Source organism: Macrotis lagotis, chromosome 3, assembly GCF_037893015.1.
Source record: "Macrotis lagotis isolate mMagLag1 chromosome 3, bilby.v1.9.chrom.fasta, whole genome shotgun sequence".
Classification (NCBI taxonomy): Eukaryota; Metazoa; Chordata; class Mammalia; order Peramelemorphia; family Peramelidae; genus Macrotis; species Macrotis lagotis.
Genome location: NC_133660.1, coordinates 160,634,070 through 160,655,065, shown reverse-complemented (window position 1 = coordinate 160,655,065; position 20,996 = coordinate 160,634,070). Strand labels below are relative to the sequence as shown.

Below are 20,996 nucleotides of genomic sequence, written 5' to 3'. Positions count from 1 at the left end.
GTTAGGATTTGCATATTAAAAGTAGACAAAATAATATCCAATTTTTTTGGAGGAACGAAAGGTCAAAAATCTCTAAGGAAGTAATAGAACAAAAATGAGGGGGAAAGAAATTATATGATAAAGCTAGAATCATCAGAAATATTTTGGTATGACTTAAAAAACAAAAAAGCACATTACTGAAAAATTACATAAGCAAATATTAAAATATAAAAATAAAATCAATTCCCAGGTTTTTGATACTCAGCCAGCAAAAGATCAGATTAGAAGAAATAAAAGAAACTTATGCATCATTAACACTAATGTTGCTATGATAAGAAGAAAAATCAAAGTTTGGGGGCAAAAGTAGGATTAAAAACCGCTGATAAGTGTCCCATCTAAGATAAATAACGCATTAACAAAAATACAAGAACATAAGTAATTCCACAATGGATAAGTGGTTTAAGACTATAAAGAGTTCTCAAAAGAATTTCAAGCAAACAATGATTGCCCCAAATCACTAATAATAAGAGAATTATAAATGAAAACAACTGAGGTTTCACTTCACACTCAGAAAATTTACAGAGGTAGGAAAAGATAAAGTCAGTGTTGGATATTGGGGAGGCTAAGGGAATATAATCACACTAATAAACTGTTGATAGAGCTATGAATTGGCCCAATTATTCTGGAAAGTAGTTTGTAATTATGCTTTAAAAAAAGTGACTGAAATGCCTGGGGATAAACAAAAAGCCTCAAAAGCAGAAATTAAAGATGCAATACATAAGAATATTTACAGAAAAATTTTTCATGGTAAAAACCAATCATTTTTAATTTTATATTTTCTTCAATTACATGCAAACAAAATTTTAAAAGAACATTCTCTGCCATTTCCTTCATAGAGTTCAGCAATTTTATACAAATTATATATGTATAGTTACTTAAAATATTTCCATTAGGCATGTTCTAAAAAAATACAGACAAAAATAACAAAGTATAATAAGAAAAATAAAGTGGAAAATTATGAGTAACAAAGTAAAAAAGAAAAAAATTAAAAAAATAATGTTTTAATTTGCATTCAGCTTCCACCAGTTCTTTCCTGAACATTTTTTATCATAAGTCCTTCTGAATTGCTAAAATTACTTCACAGTTGATCACCTTACCATGTTGCTGTTACTGTGTACAATATTCTGATCTGCTCACTTCATTTTGTATCAGTTCATATAAGTTCATATCAGTTCACATATCCTGCTAATCATTTTTTACAGCACAACAGTATTTTATCACAATCATAAAACATAACTTGTTTAGTCATTCTCCAATTGATAGACATCCGATTTTAATTTCCAATTCTTTGTCACCAGAAAAAGAGCTGTTATAAATATTTTTGTAAAAAAAGGTACTTTTCCATTTTCTTTGATCTCTTTAGGATAAAGACCTAGTAGTAGTATTGCTAGATCAAGAGGTATGCACAGTTTGGTTGCCCTTTGGACCTAGTTCCAAATTGCTCTGGAGAATGATTGGCTCAGTTCACAACTTCATCAACAATTTGCTTTAGTTTCTCATTTTCCTACATTCTCTTAAACATTTGCCAATTTCCTTTTCTATCATATTAGCCAATTTGATAGTTGTGAGGTAGTACCTCAGTGCTGTTTAAATTATAGCAAATATTTGATAACAGTAATTCTGTAAAATTGAGGATTTTTTGGTAATTGTATGTATTTTAGGGGCAGCTAGGTGGCGCAGTGCATGGAGTACCAGTCCTGGAGTCATGAGGAACTGAGTTCCAATCCGATCTCAGTCACTTAATACTTACCTGTGACCTTGGGCAAGTCACTTTAACCCCACTGCCTTGCAAAAACAAAAAACAAACCTCACATGTATTTTATTTTATTTCATTATTCTAAGAGGAGTTTCATAGACTTCACTAGAATGTCAAAGGAGGTTTATGACACAAAAATAGTTTAAGAACCAATGTAGAAATGTTCTGGTAATCTAGAACAATCAGACATCAACACATTTTTCTTCCTTTTTAGATAGCTATACAAATAGTTATACAAATAAAACCTTTCAAAAAAATAAAAAAAATTGTAGCAAATAATTAAATATAAAGAAGGTGACCATCAGTTGAAGAAATGGTTAAATATCGGGTAACCTGAAAGTCATGGAATATTAATGCATTTTATGCAAAAATGAATATGAGGAATTCAGAGCAACATAAGAAGACACATAAAGTGATAGAGAAGTAAGCAGAACCAGGAAAACAGTATACACAATGACTTTAAAAATGTAAAACAGAAAAGGCAGTGGAACCAACTGAATATTATATTTAAAAAGTATGCCCCCAAGGAATTGAGGAAATATACCTTCTTTTTATTGGAGAGATAGACTACTTATGAGAGTGTGCTACTTACTATAGGTTAAAAATGATCAATGTGCTTTCTGAAATTTTTTTTTAAAGTTCTTGTTACAAAGGATGATTTACTAAGTAGAGAATAGAGAATGGATATATTAAAAAAGTTTCTGAGTCTGCCTTGGCAGGTATTTTATTCCCAAGTATTTTATATTGTTTGAAGTTACTTTGAATGGGATTTCTTTAGCTCTTTCTGCTGCATCTTGCTAGTCATATATAGAAAAGAATGTATCTTTTCAGAAATAAATCATTTTAAAAAAAGCATCAATAAAGGTCTTTTAAAAGGTTACTTGAGGTGAACAGGAATTTCCTGAGAATCATATCATAGAATCTCATAGCTTTAAGGGATTTCAAAAAGATTATAAATTTCCTCCTCTTGCTTCTAGCTACCCCTCAAATTTTCTAAAGGAAATCTCCAGAAAGATTCCATCAGAGTTCAACAATCTTCATGACAAAGAAGTTTTCCCTAACCCTTAAGCAGGATTTCTCTTTTTAAAATGTAGTTTAAGACCATGCTCCTGATTTCTTTCTCTTAGAAGAGTGTAGAACATATCACTAAACATTCTCTTTTTCAACTATTTAAAAATATGAAGAATTATTAAGTTGTTCTCAGGCTTCTCTTATCTAAAATATTCCCAATTCTTGTTGAATCTTTTCAGTCATGTCCAACTCTTCAAGAATACTTGAGAAGCTTGTCATTTCTGGAGTTAATTTTACAAATGAGGAACTTAGGTTACATGGGACTTTCCCAGGGTCACATAGCTAATGAATATCTTAGGCCACATCTGAACTCAGAAAGATGAGTCTTCTTGGCTCACTACACCATCTAGCTATCCCCTCTAACTCACAATTGGAACCAAAATAGTAAAGCTATTAAATTGAAAGAAAAAAAAATCACTGAAACTCAAGCATTTTGGAGTAAAACATTGATCTGGACATTTTCTGTTGTCTTAAGGCAGCCTCTCTATCCCTGCCCTCAAGCAGTTTATACTTTAAATTGCTCTCAGGCATATGGAGAAGAGGCAGCTAAGAGGCACAGTACTAGCCATGGAGTCAGGAGGATCTGAGTGCAGTGGTGGGATAAAAAAAATAATGAGTCCAGTTTTCAACTATTTTGCAACATCCTTTTCATTTTTTTTTTGCAAGGCAATGGGGTTAAGTGGCTTGCCCAAGGCCACACAGCTAGATAATTATTAGGTGTCTGAGGTCAGATTTGAACTCAGGTACTTCTGACTCCAGGGCTGGTGCTCTATCCACTGCACCACCTAGCTGCCCCTCAACATCCTTTTCATTACTTAATATTCATTGAACACGTTCTTAAACAAAGGTGGATAATATACAGAAAGAAAAGTTAAAAAAACTGACCCAAATTTTGTATTGTAAAGATCAATGGATTGAAAATCAAGAGACTTTGCCAACTGTGGGTAGTAAAGGCAGGTACATACTTTACAGTGTTATCAGACTCAAATGAGACACTTCATAAAAGCACTTTGCAGCCTTAAAGGGCTATATAAACGTCAGTTATTATTAATCCTGTGGTTTATCACAAAATAAATACCTAAGAGCCAAGGAGAACAGAATTTTTCTGGCATAAATGGGAACTTCTAAACAAAGTAATATTAAAAAGGATTCCTTTTTTTTTTTTGCCACTGCTCCTGCCTATATGTTACACCTGGATTGCTGCCTGTATTACCTGTTCCCTTTCTCGGCCCTGTCTTTGAGCTTCAATTTCTCTTCTATAATTTGGGGGTGGTGGTAAAGTAGATGATTTCTAAGTTCTCAGTTCCCCAACCTTCCTTATCATAGTTATGAATAATCCTGTCTGGAATTGTAACTTTCCCTTGGAAATTTTACTTGTTAGGCCATTTCAGTTAGTTTGGTTACATCAGTTATTATTATTGGAGTTTCATTTTCTGCTTTCTTCTTTGGGAATCTGAACTTTGTTTATTTTCTTTTCTTTGAAAAGATTTTGGTCATACTTGGCCTTACATTTGTATCAACTTTGAACTTGTCTGAAACAAACCAAGCAAACAAGATAAACTGTTAAGAAAAATTTCAAAAGTATGCTCTAATCAGCATATCCTGCAGGACGAATTAAGCATGAAAGAAACAAGAAAGAAAACAATAATGAAAATCCATAACAGACTATAATAATAATAATAATAAAAAAAAGAACACGTCAGACTAGACATTCCACAAGGGAGTTTGTATTTTCCTCTGGCTCAGAAACAAAGAATACCTCACCTAGATTAGTTTTTTTTTTTAAGGTTTTTGCAAGGCGAATGGAGTTAAAAGGCTTGCCCAAGGCCACACAGCTAGGTAATTAATTATAAAGCGTCTGAGGTCGGATTTGAACTCAGGTACTCCTGACTCCAGAGCCGGTGTGCCACCTAACCGCCCCCCCCCCCAGATTACTTTTCATGGAAAAAGTACTTTCACCAAGTGAAGTTGCTTCCCCAAATGGAGATAATGAATATACCTTTATATAAATGTTAGTTATTGCTATTGTAAGCAACAATAAAGGTGTCACCCAAATCTTTCATTCCTCTAGCTGTCTGCTAAACACCTGGCAACAGGTAATCCGGATTTCTGGAAACACGAGGTCAAGGGACTCTTTCGCACCTATCTCCTTCCTAAAAGCCCCATTACTGAACATGTTAAACTAGTTAAATTCATCTGGTTTCTCTAGTTAGCAACTCATTCCAAGAAAGAAGATGGGGAAAATGACTTGGAGCTGGGGGGGGGGGCTGGAAGATGACTCTTAGGTTGGAGTCAAAAGTGTGAGGAAGTTGTCAAGAAGGGAGAAAGCATTAGCGGGGGGGAAGGACGGGTGTTTGAAGTTTTTTTGCAGAGAGCAACAGTCCTTTGCGTGTTTTCTCCCGTTTCTTTTGGCTCAAGAACCAAAGTCCTCAATCATACTTCCAAAAAAGGAGACCGACTACCTTAGTGCGCTCCGCATCCCTCATCAGCTCCCGGCCCAACACCTTTGCCCGGCAGGCCCGGGGCGGGGTGCGAGCAGACTCTTGGACGCCAACCACACCTGAGCCGGGCCAGGTAGGAGCGCCCCTGAGCCGGGGCGCCTACTCCGGAGCTTTCCTGCGCCCGGGAGCCGCAGGACGGGGCGGGGGAGCAGAGGGAGGGGCGCGCGTTCTTTCCCCACCTTGGTCGCAGGTGCCCTTGCTGAGCTGGGTGATGGCCTCCTGGCCCAGGCTCTCCGCCCGGAGGCTGGCGGCGCGCAGCTGGCAGCCGCTGGGGTAGGTGATGCCGTCGCTGCCGCACACCGGATAGCGGCTCTTGCACACGCACACGCCGCTCACCACCGGCCCCCCGGCGGCCGCCCCGACTTTGCCCTTCCTCCTCTTGCGGCTCTTCACGCACTCCATCCCCGGCGCGCAGTGCCCCCTGCCCGCGCCGCTGCCCCCGCAGGGCTCTCCCTCCCCGCGGGCGCAGGCCGGGCAGCAGCCGCAGGCATCGCGGGTCTCCCCCAGGGGACACCCCCGCGGGGGCAGCGGCGGGCAGGAGGCAGGGTCGCAGGGGCCGCAGGCGGCCGGCTCCCCGGCTTCAGAAGAGGAGGAAGAGGAGAGGGGCAGGAGCAGGAGCAGCAGCCCGGGGGCACAGAGGAGCAGGAGGCGAAGCGGAGGCGGTGGCATGGCTGCTGGGGGCGCTGCGGCTGCCCTTAACCCCAACCCAGGACCGCTCTGGCCCTTGACTTTGAGGAGGGACCCAGTCCGCTTCTTAAACCGCACCCCCTCCCCGCCTCCTCTCCGCAGCTCAAACCACACCCCAAGGAGGGGAGTAGCTCTCACCCCCCGCCTCCCCCAGCGCCCAGGCCACCCCCCGACTGAACGAGGGGGTGGCTGTTTGACCCGCACAGGAATGTGGGGAGAAACTGCTGCTCTGCAACTTGGGAAAGGCGAGGGGGAGGCCGCTCCCGCCACTTGGAAAATCGGTGTGCGCAGGAAAAAAAGTTGCATCTCCCCTCCCGGTCAGTTCTTACCCCTTCCCTGGAAGGGTCAGTTCTTCCTCCCCACTCCCGAATCAGTTCTCATCCCCTCCTTGAAACATCCATACTTTCACAGCCCCCTTTTTTTGGAAGAGGCAAGGCAACGGTCAGTTCTCACCTCCTCCATCAGTTCTCACCTTCTTTAAGAATAAAAACTTCCACATCCACTTACTCCATGCAATTTAGATTACCAACACACACGTACAGCTAGTTTTAGATAAGTTTTCTCATTTGTTCTTCAGGACAACCCTATAAAGTATGTGTTGCCAGATCCTCCTCCCCTTTTATGGATGGCTGTTTGCAATTTCCTTTTGCAACTGAATTGAAGGTTTCCAGTTTGATTTTTTAGACACTGTCATATTCTGCAGAGCACCAGAGTTGACGAGGTTTTCAGTGAAGCTGGCTTAAGTGCCTCTCTGGTTGAAGAGAAGTTGACTCTCTTGCTATCACTTATTTCTCCCTTTGTCCCTCTTCCCAATTTTAAGTTGTTTTTTAATCTTGAAACTCCTGAACAATTTAAACAGTTGAGTCTGTCTATGTTTCTGAGAGGGCAGGAAGGATACTAGATTGCACCATAGCTTTTGGCTGTACTTTTAATGGAAATTGGACAAAGGAGAGCTGGAACCACCCAAATTGTCTTTCAGGATCCACAGCTGGGTTTCTTCTTCGCTGGCTCTTCGTCCAGTTTGGTTTTCGGTGTCGAGCTGCGGGCTTTTTATAAGCTGGATAGTTCATTTCCAATTCGTTTCTTCTGCCTTAAAAGAAACCTCCAATCCTCCAAAGCATCATAGCTTTACAACTCAGAAGGCTGTATTGTTTTTACATTGTTTACACATATGTTAACACATAAAATCTGGAATTACTTGAGCCTCTCAAATAAGTAGGTCATCCTAAATCGGATCACTTAAAATTCTATAAATTGGCCTCTCTCCTTTTCATCGGAAAAAGCCCAGGTCCTGGTGTCCTGAGACTTTAGATTCAGACTGTGTTGTTAAGTATTCCCTGGGAGACTTTGGGCAAGTCACTTCAATTCTGGGGTCTCAGTTTTTTCCACTTGTAAAATGAAAATAATAATTTTTGCACTACCTTCATCACAGACTTACCCCGAAGACTTTGTAAACTTTAAGGTACTGTATAAACATAAATCTTTTTTGTTTGGACTAATGATTTCATGGGTGTAGGGATTGGTTACATGCAGTTCTGCAATTTAAGAATTTTACAGAGCTGCCTTCAGTGATGAGGAATTAGCTGTAGTGCCAGAAGGACCTCCTTCTGAACTATGCCTAACCTTCCTTGGGGGTGGATGGAGAAGTATGAAGGAGACAACCTTCCATTCTACAATCAGGTTTACTATGCAAATATTGTTGTCATCTTCCCCATTAAGAGAAAGAGGAACATATAGTCAAGGCTTAATTAAAAAAAAATTATCTTCAAACCAGGGCATGAAGTGAGGCAGAACTGAGCCTTACATCTGATTGTAAAGGGTTGAGCCTTACGTGTGGCACATGCAATAAGTGCTTGCCAGGTATATGGCTCAACCCTTCACAATCAAAGGTGAGATTTAGCTCTGCCTCACCTACTGCCCCTTATCCCTCCTTCACATCAAGATCTACCTTTAATTTAGAATGATTCTTGAATGTGAAGTGGAGTTCATGACTTCAAAGGAATTCTATCAATCCCTGAGAACATTTACTTTGTACTCTGAGTACAATTTACCTGTTCTCTCTGCCTCTAGTCACAGACTATACCTGGGATTACACTAGTGTAAGAAACTCCCTGGTAAAGAAGCACCAATGCCACTTAAGGCTTCCTCTGAGACTTAGCCTCTTAGACACTGACCTAAAACATTCAAACATGAAGTGACTTATCTGGATCTGAATAAGTCTTGAGTGCATATCTTTCTGACTTTGAGGCCAACTCTCAACCTAGTACACCCCACTGTAATTCCCAACCCACTTAGGATTCAACAGACACCTGAGATCTGCTTACATCAAGGGTCAAGTTATATAAAAAGTTGTTCCAAAAGTTATAATGAAGCTTAAAAGCTTTCATAACAGCTTAAAACCATCTTAAGACTTTTGGGACATCTGGAATTCTATGGCTATATAATATTCTATGGCTATATAATGTATATGTATGTGTATGCACATACATATAGCTGGTTTTAATAAATTATCTTATTTGTCTTCAGATAATTCCCCCAAAGCATTATTTTCACAATCTCTTCCCCTTTTATTCATGATCATTGGATAATTCCAGCTGTTTTTTTTAGAATAGAAAGTTTTGTAGAGTACTGAAGTTGACAAGGTCTTAGGAGCTGGCTCAGATGTAACCTCAAGTCTGTCTTTTTTTCAATCACATCACCTGAAAGCCATACTAAATATGAATAATAGAGCTAGGTCTGAGAATTTGTGAATCATAGGTAAGATTTGAAAACTGTACAGTCACCTTCCATACTTAAAAAATTGTACCTCCTGATGATCAACCTTAATGGACTTGCTCATTCCATCAGTGCAACAATTTTGGGGTATCTGTGATGGAGAATTCCATCTGTATGCAGAGAAAGAATTGTGGAGTTTGAACAAAGACCAAAGACTATTACCTTTAATTTTAAAAAAAATGTTATGTTATTATGTAATTTTGCTGTCTCTTATACTTTATTTTTCTTAAGGCTATTATTTCTCTCTCATCACATTCAACTTAGATTAATGTATACCAGGGAAACAACGCAAAGACTAACAGACTGCCTTCTGTGGGGGGTGGAGGGGAGGGAAGCAAGATTGAGGGGAAATTGTAAAATTCAAAAATAAATAAAATTTTTCAAAAAAAATTGTATCTCCCTTGTGTATTACTGTGGTTTAGTGGAAAGAACATTCACTGGGTTGGAATCAGAAAACTAGGGTTTGAATCCTGCCTCCTATGTTTACCATTAGCTTGCTATTACTTTGCCTCTGTCTTAATTTCATTATCTATAAATGGTAGTAATAACAATTGAACTGACTATTTTTGAGGAAAGCATTTGTAAACCTTAAATAACTCTTATTTTTTATTTTGTAAGGCAATGGGGTTAAGTGGCTTGCCCAAGGCCACACAGGTAGGTCATTATTAAGTGTCTAAGACCAGATTTGAACCCAGGTACTACTGACTCCAGGGCCGGTGCTTTATCCACTGCGCCACCTAGCCGCCCCTTAAATAACTCTTAATAATTATTGTTGTTCAGTCTTTTCTGACTCTTCATGACCCTTTTGGGGGTCTTCCTGGCAAAGATACTAGAGTGGTTAGTCATTTCCTTCTCCAGCTCATTTTATAGAGGAGGAAACTGAGGGCAAACAGGTTTAAGTGATTTGCCCAGGGTCACACAGTTAGTAAGTGTCTGAGGGTGGATTTGAATTCTTGACTCCAGGCTTGTGGATCTATCAAATCACCACTTAGCTGTTAAGTTAATACTTTGAACTACTACTATCCATCAGAAATTCTAAGCTATAATATGTATGTCATGTAAAAAAAAAACCCAACCCATGTATACAGCCATAGTCCTAGAAAATATGCATTTATTTAGGCAGATCAAGGTTATGATCACATTAATTTTTTTGGGCTGTCATCACACATTCATTAAGGTTGAAGTCCATGAAAAGCCTGGGTTACTTTTCAGACCAACTACTCTCTAACCATATTCTCCCATCTTGTTCTTGCATTTGTAAGGTGGTTGGCTGGGTTTATGGACCTGTCTGTGCTTATGGAATGGTTCTATGATGCTGGTTTCTTTAGCACTTTCTACGTTTATGTACATTTATGTTTTATTTTTCATTAGTTATTTCTGTCCCTATTGTCACAAACCTATCACTTAGAGCCAAGCATACCTCATTCTTCTTCCAGGCTCCACATTTTTGAGTCCATCTTAAGTCACTTCTTCCACTCTGTCCCAACTTACAGACTCCCAAGGACTTAACAGAAAAGACCTCTCAGAAAAGGGAGCTCTTCAAGCTTACTCATCCACCATGCTAGCTCTCTGTTTATACTTCTTTCCCCACCCGCAGGTCAGTTCATAGAGTTAATTAACAAAGGCCACTTCCCATCTCTTTTATCTATCCAACTCTATGATAAGCTCCTGGAGGATTGAGACTGGGTTTTATTAGGATGCTGGGATAGGAATTGGGGAAGATCAAGAGGAATAAGAAATAGTAGCTGTTGGTTAAATGCTTGTTGAATCATATTGTTCATGGAATTAGTGGTCACAAAGAACAATTCTAATACTAATAGTCAAAGATCAGTTTGCAGATGTTCTAATATTTCTTTTCATTTTTGATTTCTCTTTGTTCTAACCTGGTTTTCAAGGGTTTTGTTTCTTAGATAAGGTTTATTATTTTCTCTTCTAAGCTATTTATTCACTTTACAATTCTTTCTTCCAGACCTTTTATTTGATTAAAAAAATCTTTTGCTTCATTTTTTCATGTTCATTTATGTAGTCTATATCGAAAATCCATTTTTTTTTATTTCTTTGAGTCTCTGTTTGCAATTGTTATGGAATCACTTGTTCTTTCTTTTTTTTAATTTAATTTAATTTATTTAGGTTTTTGCAAGGCAAAGGGGGTTAAGAGGCTTGCCCAAGGCCACACAGCTGGGTAATTATTAAGTGTCTGAGACTGGATTTGAACCCAGGTACTCCTGACTCCAGGGCCGGTGCTTTATCCACTAGGCCACCTAGCCGCCCCTTTTCTGTTTTTTTTTTTTCAAGGCAATAGGGTTAAATGACTTGCCCAAAGTTACGCAGTTACTTAACTATTAACTGTCTGAGGTTGGATTTGAACTCAGGTCCTCCTGACTCCAAGGCCAATGCTCTATTCATTGTTCCACCTAGCTGCCCCAACTTGTTCTTTCTTTGGGGGATATCCCCAGATATCGGTAATAATTTTTTTATAATGGCTAGTTCCTTTTTTTCTTTTTCTTAAATATGCTTATCTCTCTAGCCTCAGTTCCTGAATTTTGGCTTCTTTTTTTTTTCTGAACTAGGCTCTTACCTGTGTTTTTTGAATAGGTTGTTTGAACTCTGCTTGTTCTTGCTCTGAGTTGCCTGGCTCCCGTGTTGCTCTCCACCTCTGGGGTTAGAGACTTGATGCTTCAGGGCTCTCTTTGGTGTTTCAGAACTGTTAGGGATCTCAGAGGCTAGGAGCTGTCCAGGTACTATAGCACCTCAATGGTTATTGTGCCTGCTGCTATTCTCTAGGGTTTTCAAGGTCTTCTTGGGGCTTTCTAACTACTCTGGGAGTATTCTGACTGGGGAGGGAAACCTCTGCTCTCTGTGCCTCTAGTCACAGAACCTTGCAGGCTACCTGCTCCATCTCTGGTTCTGCTGGGGGGCTACTACCCTATGCTGCCACTGGCTTGTAGGTTTCTGACTGACTTTTGGTCTAATTCTGGAGTAAAAGAAATAATTTATTGTAGTTTTTTCATTGGATTTCTTGATCACTATTTCCTCTGGATCAAACTTTGGGGTTTTGCTGGAGTAGGTATCTAGGAACTGGGCAGTTGACCTAATTAATATAGCCATCTTGGCTGGTAGTCCTAATTTACAGAGGTAAAGTATTAATAGCTTGTCATTTTAAATGTAACAGGAATGATTCCAGAGCTTACTTTAAAGTAAGGGACAAAAATAAAAGATAAAGCTATATTGATATCAATTTGCTTTATATAAATACACAGAACTTGAAATTGCAGGGATGCCCATCAATTGGGGAATGACTGAACAAGTTGTGGTATAAGATTCTGATGGAATACTACTGGGTTGTAAAAAATGGAGAACTTGATGATTTTAGAAAAACATGGAAAGACTTGCACAAAATAATGAAGAGTGAAATGAACAGAGCCAAGAGAGCATTGTATACAATAACAGCTCTATTGTTTTAAGAACAACTTTGAGCAAATAAGTTATTTTGTCTATTATAAATACCCAATTTAACTATAAAGGATGTATGAAGAAAGATATCTTCCCCTAGAGAAAGAACTGCTATAGAAATATGTATAGAATAGATTTTGCATATATATATATATATATACACACACACACACACACATATATATACACACACACACACACACACACACACACATATATATATATATATTTGTGTCCAGTGGAGGACATCTCAAGTTGGGGGGGAGGAGAAGAAAAAAGAAATTTGCATGATAATAATAATTTTGTTGTATATTTGAAAGGAACAGCAAATTGTACAAAGTAGATTTGCAGTTTCATTACATTTCATCTTTTTTATTGTACTGAGTTATGCAAATGCTTGTTCTATTCAATAAACGAAAATGAAAATAAAAATAAATACATTTAAAAATACATTGATGAAAATTTGAAATTTATAAATTAATTAAATCAATGAGCTATTATTTATACTGCATTTTTTTCTTCAAAATGCTTCATAGTTGGATTTCTTTGAAAAGCAATTCTGAATCTGGTCAATTTAAAAATGAGTCCATGGATCAATTTAGCATTGAGAATGTGGGTCAAGAGCCCAAGTTTAGAATGTTAGGAAGGATAGAAATGAAGTTATGTTATCTTTAATTGAATTAATTGAATTTATCAAGAAAAAATGATTTCAATGACCAAAATTAAATTTGCTTGCTTCTTTTCAGGAAATATTCCCTATGTAAAAATAACGTATACTTGCACATTAATAGATCATTTTGGGGCAGTGCTTTGAAATAAAGGGCCCCCTAGTGTTACTTCACATTTACTGTTTTTTTTCTTCCAAGCAGATTACAGGAGCACGGAATCTCATTTGACTTCCTTCTAGAAGTCATTGAATTTAATGATTATCTAGCCTTTGTTTGAAGATCTCCAGTGAGGGAGAAGTAGAAATCACTGTTTACCATGGCGGCCCATTCCAGTTTTGGTTAGCTCTAATTGTTTAAAGTTTTTCCTTACACAATGTGAATATACCTCTGTAATTTCTATCCAGTGGTGCAATGGATAGAGCACTCAGTCTGGACTCAACTCATGTTTCTGAGTTCAAATTTGACCTCAGACACTTTCTTAGACCTTTGGTAAGTCTATAACCCTGTTTCCCTCAGTTTCCTAATCTATGAAATGAGCTGGAGGAAATGTCAAGTCACTTTGGTATCTTTGTCAAGAAAACCTAAATGGGGTCAGGAAGAATTGGCAACAATAAATTTCTACCCATTGCTATCACTAGAAAGCAGGGCACCTAACACTTTTATCCCTCGAATTTCCAATCTGGAGCCCCCAGGCCCTGATTTTGTGGTATAAATAATAGCCCATTTATTTATCCAGTTTTATAAATTTCAAAAATTTTCATTAATGTATTTTTTTAGGCTTTTACAAGACAAATGGAATTAAGTGTCTTGTCCAAGGCCACACAGCTAAGTAATTTTTAAGTGTCTGAGGCCAGATCTGAACTCAGGTACTCCTGACTCCAGGGCCGGTGCTCTATCCACTTGGCCACCTAACTGCCCTCATTAATGTATTTTTAAAAACCCTGATGACTTCATTTTACTTTTCAGTCATCTTGTTACCAGTCACCTTAATAATGTATATATATATCATGCTTTAACATTTATAAAGTGTTTCCCATACAATAACTCAACAATTCTATCAGGTAGGTTTTATATAATTATTTCCCCATTTTATAGGTGATGCTGATTATATACTAGAATTTATTTGAGGTGAGATCTAAACCCAGTTATTCCTGCTTCAAAATTTACCTCTTTAGCCACAATTTGCCTCTCAGGTTTAAGATTCTCAAATGTGAGGTGCCTCAGTTAGTTTTAAGTTCCATTCATTGTTCAGTAAATATACAAAAAAGGTTTTTCCTACAATTTATATCTTATCTCTTAGATGGGGTCTATACATATATTTGTTTTGTGGAAAGAGCATTAGACACAAACTATGATTTCATTGGGATACAGAGCTTCCAATGAGGAAATTCCTCTGCTAATATAGATTAGTGCCTCTTCAGCAATTTATAATCTTAGAGAGTTGTTGAAGGTAGAGATTTAGTGATTTGTCCAGGGTCACACAACCAGAACCTAAGACAATTTACCTATTCATTATTTCATACTACCTCATATATATATATATATATATATATATGTATACATATATAGTAATAATGTAATTACAAAGTTATTAATAGTATGAAAAACCTAGTGTTAGAACTAGAAGATGAGAAGGACTCTGTAAAGTTAATTTACTTTCCCTTATCATCTTGATTCATGTAGTCCTTAACCTAAATCATCTTAGACATATAGTTTCAGATTGTTTTTTTAACAAGCTTTTGGGGAGAATATTTCACCAAACTCCCTTGATAATCTTTTTTTCCTATAATATTTCATAACATTGAAAATTGGGAAGATTTCAGAAGATCATTAAATAATTTCTAATTATAAAATGCTACAATGAAAATGTAGATTTTTGACCTATTCTCCAGTGTACCAAATACAGGAGCTAAGTTGTTAATTAAGTTAGATAAACATAACCATTTTTTGACTTCCAACTCTAAATTTGTAATGTTACTTTGCCTTAACATAGTCTCTCACTTTAATTTAATTTGGATTTAATATGGATTATAGCTATATAATAAATTAGAGAGCATTTCTAATGATGAGTAGAAGAATCTGTCTGAGTTATTCCCTAATTAGGCTTCATTCTTCTTTTGTTGTGGGGAAAACGATATGATCATTTGGTGTTAAATGATGCAATACCTCATATTAATCTTATATGCTCCCATTTCCATATTTCACCTTTGCAAAGTGAAATTTTTTTAAAAAAAGGCTCTCGTTGTTATGATCATATACCTGATGCAATGTCACAATGAAGGGGAATGAAATGTTTTTAGGGAATTAATGGTCCAGTCACCAGCTCAACTTTGAGCAAAGTTTTATGCTGCAGAAGGGGCAAGTGGTAAAATGATAATTTTGAGGAATCCTAAGGCTTTGAGGCAGGAACCAGTTATTTTTTGCTAGATTCCACTGCACTCCCATTCTGCTTGTTAAAGAATTGGCTATGAGGCTAGGATCTGATTGCTGCCAAGAGCCTTTCATTCCTAACAATGAGTTTTTTGAATTGATAAACAAATGAATTGGAGATTACTTCACCCACATTTGAAACATGGCTACCTGTGGGGTACAATGACAAGCCTGTAATGAAGCAAACGGTGAATTCCGGAATTTTTACCTTTTTTTGCTCTCAAGCTCTAAATTCTAATTGCCTAATACCAAAAAAATGCCTCTTTCATTCTTGCTCTCTCAAAGTACTTCATAAGACATCTTTTCTTTAAAAAAAGGGAATCTGAAGTTCTAGGGCAAAATGACTACTATTGTTGCCCTGAAAGCTCAGAAAGCCCTTTTTTCCCTTTCTATTTTTTTTGAAAGGACTTCTTTTTCTTTTTCCCTCCTTATGACTAATCAGGAAATAAGAATCTTTAACTTTATCCCAAAGGGTATGTATGAGTAGATTCATTTTTTCTGTGAAATAAATACTCTTTATTACAATTACAATTATTACAACTTAAGAGCAGTTAGGAAAATTTGCCACCCAATTTGTCTAGTATGGTTTGCTTTGCAGATATCAGACTGTATTTTCCCAATATACTACAGAACATTCAGATAATGATACTGGAAGCTTTTAAACAGGATGTATTAGAGAGGCTGCCCCAGTTTCAAGCAGCAATAAAAATTACTGGCATTTATCTATATATCTCTATCTCTGTCTCTATATCTACATGACTGAATTTTCAAAGCACTGTACATACATCATCCATCTGAGCCTCTCAAAGACTCTGTAAGGTAGGTGTTATAGATATAATACCCCTTTTACAGATAAATAACCAGAAGTACAAAAGTGAGGAGAAGAAGCTAATCTGGAAAAATCACCCTGTGATGGCTCTTATGAGAATCAGACAGATACCAACAGGGATCGTTTTATGTGTCTCGTCTCCAAAACCCTTAGTTTGACAGAGAGCACTCAATGCGTGACTTGGACTTGTGGCATGAAGCAAACTCTAATTGAAGATCTCAAGCTTCCTAAAGCTTCCTACAAAGGAAGAAAATGATTTATAACTGAGAACTGAAATCCTTGGTGTCCATTTCCCCATTTTGCTGCTAGTTGACCACAAAGCTGGGCAAATCACTTAAGATTTCTGGGTCTCACGTTTTAGTAAAATGATGTGTTTGGGCCACTAAATGATCTCTAAGACTCCTCCAAGCTGGACAGCCCTGGCTCAATGCAGAAGTAATGGAGGACATTGGTGTTGGCTTGCTGATTTTGCTCACTCAGTATTCATTTCTCTCAGAATTAAAAGCTAGGTCTGTTACAGAATAATAATTGTGCACTTTGCATAGAAACCTTCTTCCTCTTCCCCTCTCTGCTTCCCACAGTGTAGCTAACACCATAGTCAGTTGTATTAGATAGACTCTTTTATTTTTTTTTAAGATTTTTCAAGGCAATGGGGTTAAGTGACTTGCCCAAGGTTACACAGCTAGGTCATTATTAAGTGTCTGAGGTCACATTTGAACTCAGGTCCTCCTGACTCCAGGGCTGGTGCTCTATCCACTGCACCAACTAGCTGCCTTCCAAAGCTATTACCTTTTTCTGGCTGACCTGTGTGATGACCTGTAATGGAAGGACCTTAGGTCTGTTCATCTTTCTGTTGTAGGAATGAGAATTTTAAAGACTGGCTGCCTACGTGATGGTTGAGTTGGAACTAGGAATACATACAAAAAACTCCTTTGAGGCTATTAGGCCTTTTCCTCCACTAGTGCCCAACAAAATGGAGTGGCTGCTGTGGGTCTTTTAGGGAAGGAAGGTCTTCAGTCCTTTGCTTACCAGGAACTGACAGGAAACTATAAGCACTACTATTGCTTCTTTTCTTGGGTCTATACTTTTATTGTAGTTGGAAATAATTAGGCTGTGACCTTGTGAGCCTCAAAAGATTAGGAGAGCCATCAGAGGTCTGAGAGATTAAGTACATATCAGAATTCCTAGTCAGCCAAGCCAATCTCACAGTTCAAAGAGTGAAATACTCTGCCCAGCAGTAGATACACACCATATGTAGGCTAAGATACAGGATCCCACTCATTTGTTGTATATTCCTCTTCATTAGGAAGTGCAATTGGTGGAAGGTGAAAGCTTTGTGGCAAACACTTTTAAGTCAGAGTTCAATTAACCCAAGAAACCAAGGTGGGATAGAGGAGAGTGCTCAGGTCCTTGGATCTGAAATTTATATTCTTCCTATAGCTTCTTAGTAAATATCCCTTAGTAAAAACTAACTTTGGTTACTTAACTAGGTGATTTGGAGGCACTAATCAGTAGGTCAAGCACTGATAAAAGGGAGATATTAACAATAACTGGCTATTGATACTAAGGAAAACTTATTAGAATTAGGACATTAAAGAAAAATCCCATCACTCCCAAAGGAGTGCCCTAGAATGTTGAAGGGGAAGATGTGGTCTTCTTTTTCACATTTGACTTGTTAGTTCCAATGGGAGTTGGGTTAAGGACTCTGGGAGTTTACAAAGAAAAAAGAAGAAAGCTTTGTCTTTTTATAACATGGTGTTTGTTCCACTGTCAGGGTTGGAATATGGGGCTAGGTAGTACTGGAGTCTAAACTAGTATGACAATTTTTACATTAATTTTATATCTATATCTATATCTATCTATCTATCTATCTATCTATCTATCTATCTATCTATCTATCTGCCTCAGGGGGACATACTAGGACTTCTTGTCTTACAAGAGTTTAGAATAAGATTGGCCAATTGCCAATATCCAAATAATAGATAATTCTCTAATTGTTTGAGTTTGCCTTCAGTATTATTTATAGAACTTTTGGAAAGTTATGTATTTATTTTATTTTGTGATTAGAAGGTCAGTGGGATAAAGGGGAAAGAGATGTGTTCAGATCCCATTTCTGTCTCCTAAGTGACTTTGGTCCCATCATGCTGACCATTGGTTGCAAGATAAGGATGATAGTCTAAAGGATCTCTAGGGTCCTATCTAGCTCAAAACCTATGAATAGTAAAGAAATAAGATTTGTGAAGCTCATAACATTTATAGGCCATAAGGAAATAATTGGCTAGCCATGTGGCTCAGTGGTAGAGCATAAGCTTGAAATCAGACTTCTTCATGAGTTCAAATATGGCCTCAGAAACTTACTAGCAGGTTGACCTTGGTCAAGTTCCTTAAACCCATCTGCCTCAGTTTTTCTCATTTGTAAAATGAGCTAGAGAAGGAAATAGCAAACCATTCCAGTATCTTTGTCAGGAAAACCCCAAACGAAATCACAAATAGTCAGACATGACTGATATCACTCAACAACAATAAAAAGAAAATAAATAATTGGACCACAAAGACACATAAGTATATATTTGCAAATAAGTCTATTTATTTGCAAATTCCATCTTCAAGGTCAGAAATTATTTATTTATTGAATCTGTTATCTCTTCTCCCTGAAATTTAAGTATGTTTGAGACTTCTGGACATTTCTTTTCTAAAATTAAGATTTAAACTAGCAAGCAAGGTTTATACAACTATAGCAAAATCTCAGAATTATTGTAGACTGCTGTCAAATTCACTTTCCTACCTTGTGACATCCTTCCTCACCCCCTCATTCCCCTAAATATTTCCTGCGAATCCTTCACTACTCCTCCTCCTCACAATGCTCCCACTCCAACTCCAAAAAGGGAAATTTCAAATCTAGGCTGAGGTTCCAAGAAGCCTTGAGCTGAATAAACTCCCTCTCCATCCACCCCCACAATCTTAAGAAATGGAAACAAAGACACCTTTCTATACTGGTTCACAAAAGCAAGTGTAGCATCTTTTTACAACTTTGTCCCCAAATTTTCCAATCAAGAGAGAAATATCAAACACAAAAAATCCAATTAAAAAAATCTTAAAAATATTTTATACTTTTATAAATGCAGGGTAATGATGCCTCCTTTCTTTGAAAGGAATTCCATCTTAACACAGATACCATTAAAGAGCTTACTAGGAGAAAATGGAAACTAATTGGATTTTGGTAAGCATCTTTTGCCTAAGTATAAACAAAGACCTTTGCAAACTTAAGTGTGGGGAAAGTATGTTTTATGCATCTAAACAGGACTGAAAGTGTCTTTAGACCTTAAACTGAGGTCCATGGACTCCTAACAGGATTGTGGATAGTCTTAAGTACTTCAATATAATTGATTTTCTTTGTAATCTTATGTATTTTATTTTCTGATTTTATGTTATTCTGAGAAGGAATTTTTGAACTTCACTAGATTTCCAGAAGGGTCCATGACATTAAAAAAAGGTTACAAATCTATTCTAAATAGATAAAAAATACTTAAAAATGGAGACTAAAATATTTCTTTGTAAAGAGGATCTTAGGGGCAGCTAGGTGGCATAGTGGATAAAGCATCGGCCCTGGAGTCAGGAGTACCTGGGTTCAAATCCGGTCTCAGACATTTAATAATTACCTAGCTGTGTGGCCTTGGGCAAGCCACTTGACCTTGTTTGCCTTACAAAAACCCTAAAAAAATAAAATAAAAAAAGATGATCTTAAGCTTCAAGGTCAAATAACAACTATATAAGATTCAGAGGAATGATTTGGAAATATCTAGTATTTCTAATTTTAATATTTTGATAATTCAATACAATCTAATGATCATTTGTTAATTATTTAAGTGCCCTTATAGAGGAATAAAGGAGTAAAAATGTAGAATGCAATCCTGGCATAAGATCTTCCTTTATATACGGTATTCAATGAATGTCTGATGAATTGAAATGAAAAAAATATAATGGAACCGGGCTGTGAGTAGCTTTAAATGCCAAGCAGAGGTATTTGTATCTTATCCTAGAGGCAATAGAGAACCACTAAAACTGAGGAATTTTTTTGTCAAATTTCTTTTGAAGGCAGTCCCAGCCTATACACAGTTGCCAAAATCATGTTAGGATTATAGATTTAAAATTGGCAGGGACCTTGGAAGCCATGGAGCCCAATTTTATTATTTTACAGTTGAGGAAATAGAGGCTAAGAGACTTACCCAGGGTCTGGACTTGAACTCAGGTATTCCTGAGAGTAAGCCCAGATCCCTACCCACCATGTCACCACTCTTGTTCAAGAAACTGAATTGGCTACCTATTGCCAATAGAATAAGTGCAAACTCCTCATCTTGGCATTTTAGGCTCTAAATTTTTCCTGTCTGATTTTCTAGACATAGCAGATATTATTCCCTTTATAATAATTGTAAATTCCAGATACACTGGGCTTCTTGTTATTCACAAATTTAACATTCTATTTCCTACCTCTATGCCTTTGAGCAAGGCTTCTCTTGCAATTATTCCTTTAATAAGATCCTTCCTAAACTTACTAAAAGGTTTAACTCATATGCTGTCTCCTTTCCTGATTCTAGTTGCAATTACAAGCTTCCTTCACTTAGACAAAGTCAAATAGATACTAATCGGTATGTATTTTCCATCCAGAATTGCAGAAGTCTATGCCTAGATATTATTTTTGGTTTTGTCTTTGGATATTTTAGGCAGAATACTTCACCTTACTGATGCCTGGATTCTCTCTCCGGAATACTCCTTTTCTCCTGCTATCC

General features: G+C 37.4%; 1 protein-coding gene across 1 annotated transcript in view; it reads right to left on the bottom strand.

Moving 5' to 3' along the window:
* Positions 1–6,110, bottom strand: part of IGFBP7 (insulin like growth factor binding protein 7) — a 73,915-nt gene extending 67,805 nt beyond the window's left edge. The window contains exon 1 of the mRNA XM_074229356.1: positions 5,547–6,110. Within this exon, the coding sequence (XP_074085457.1) occupies positions 5,547–6,036 (490 nt within the window). The 5' untranslated portion in view covers positions 6,037–6,110. The remainder of the gene's footprint in view (positions 1–5,546) is intronic.
* Positions 6,111–20,996: the final 14,886 nt, after the last annotated feature.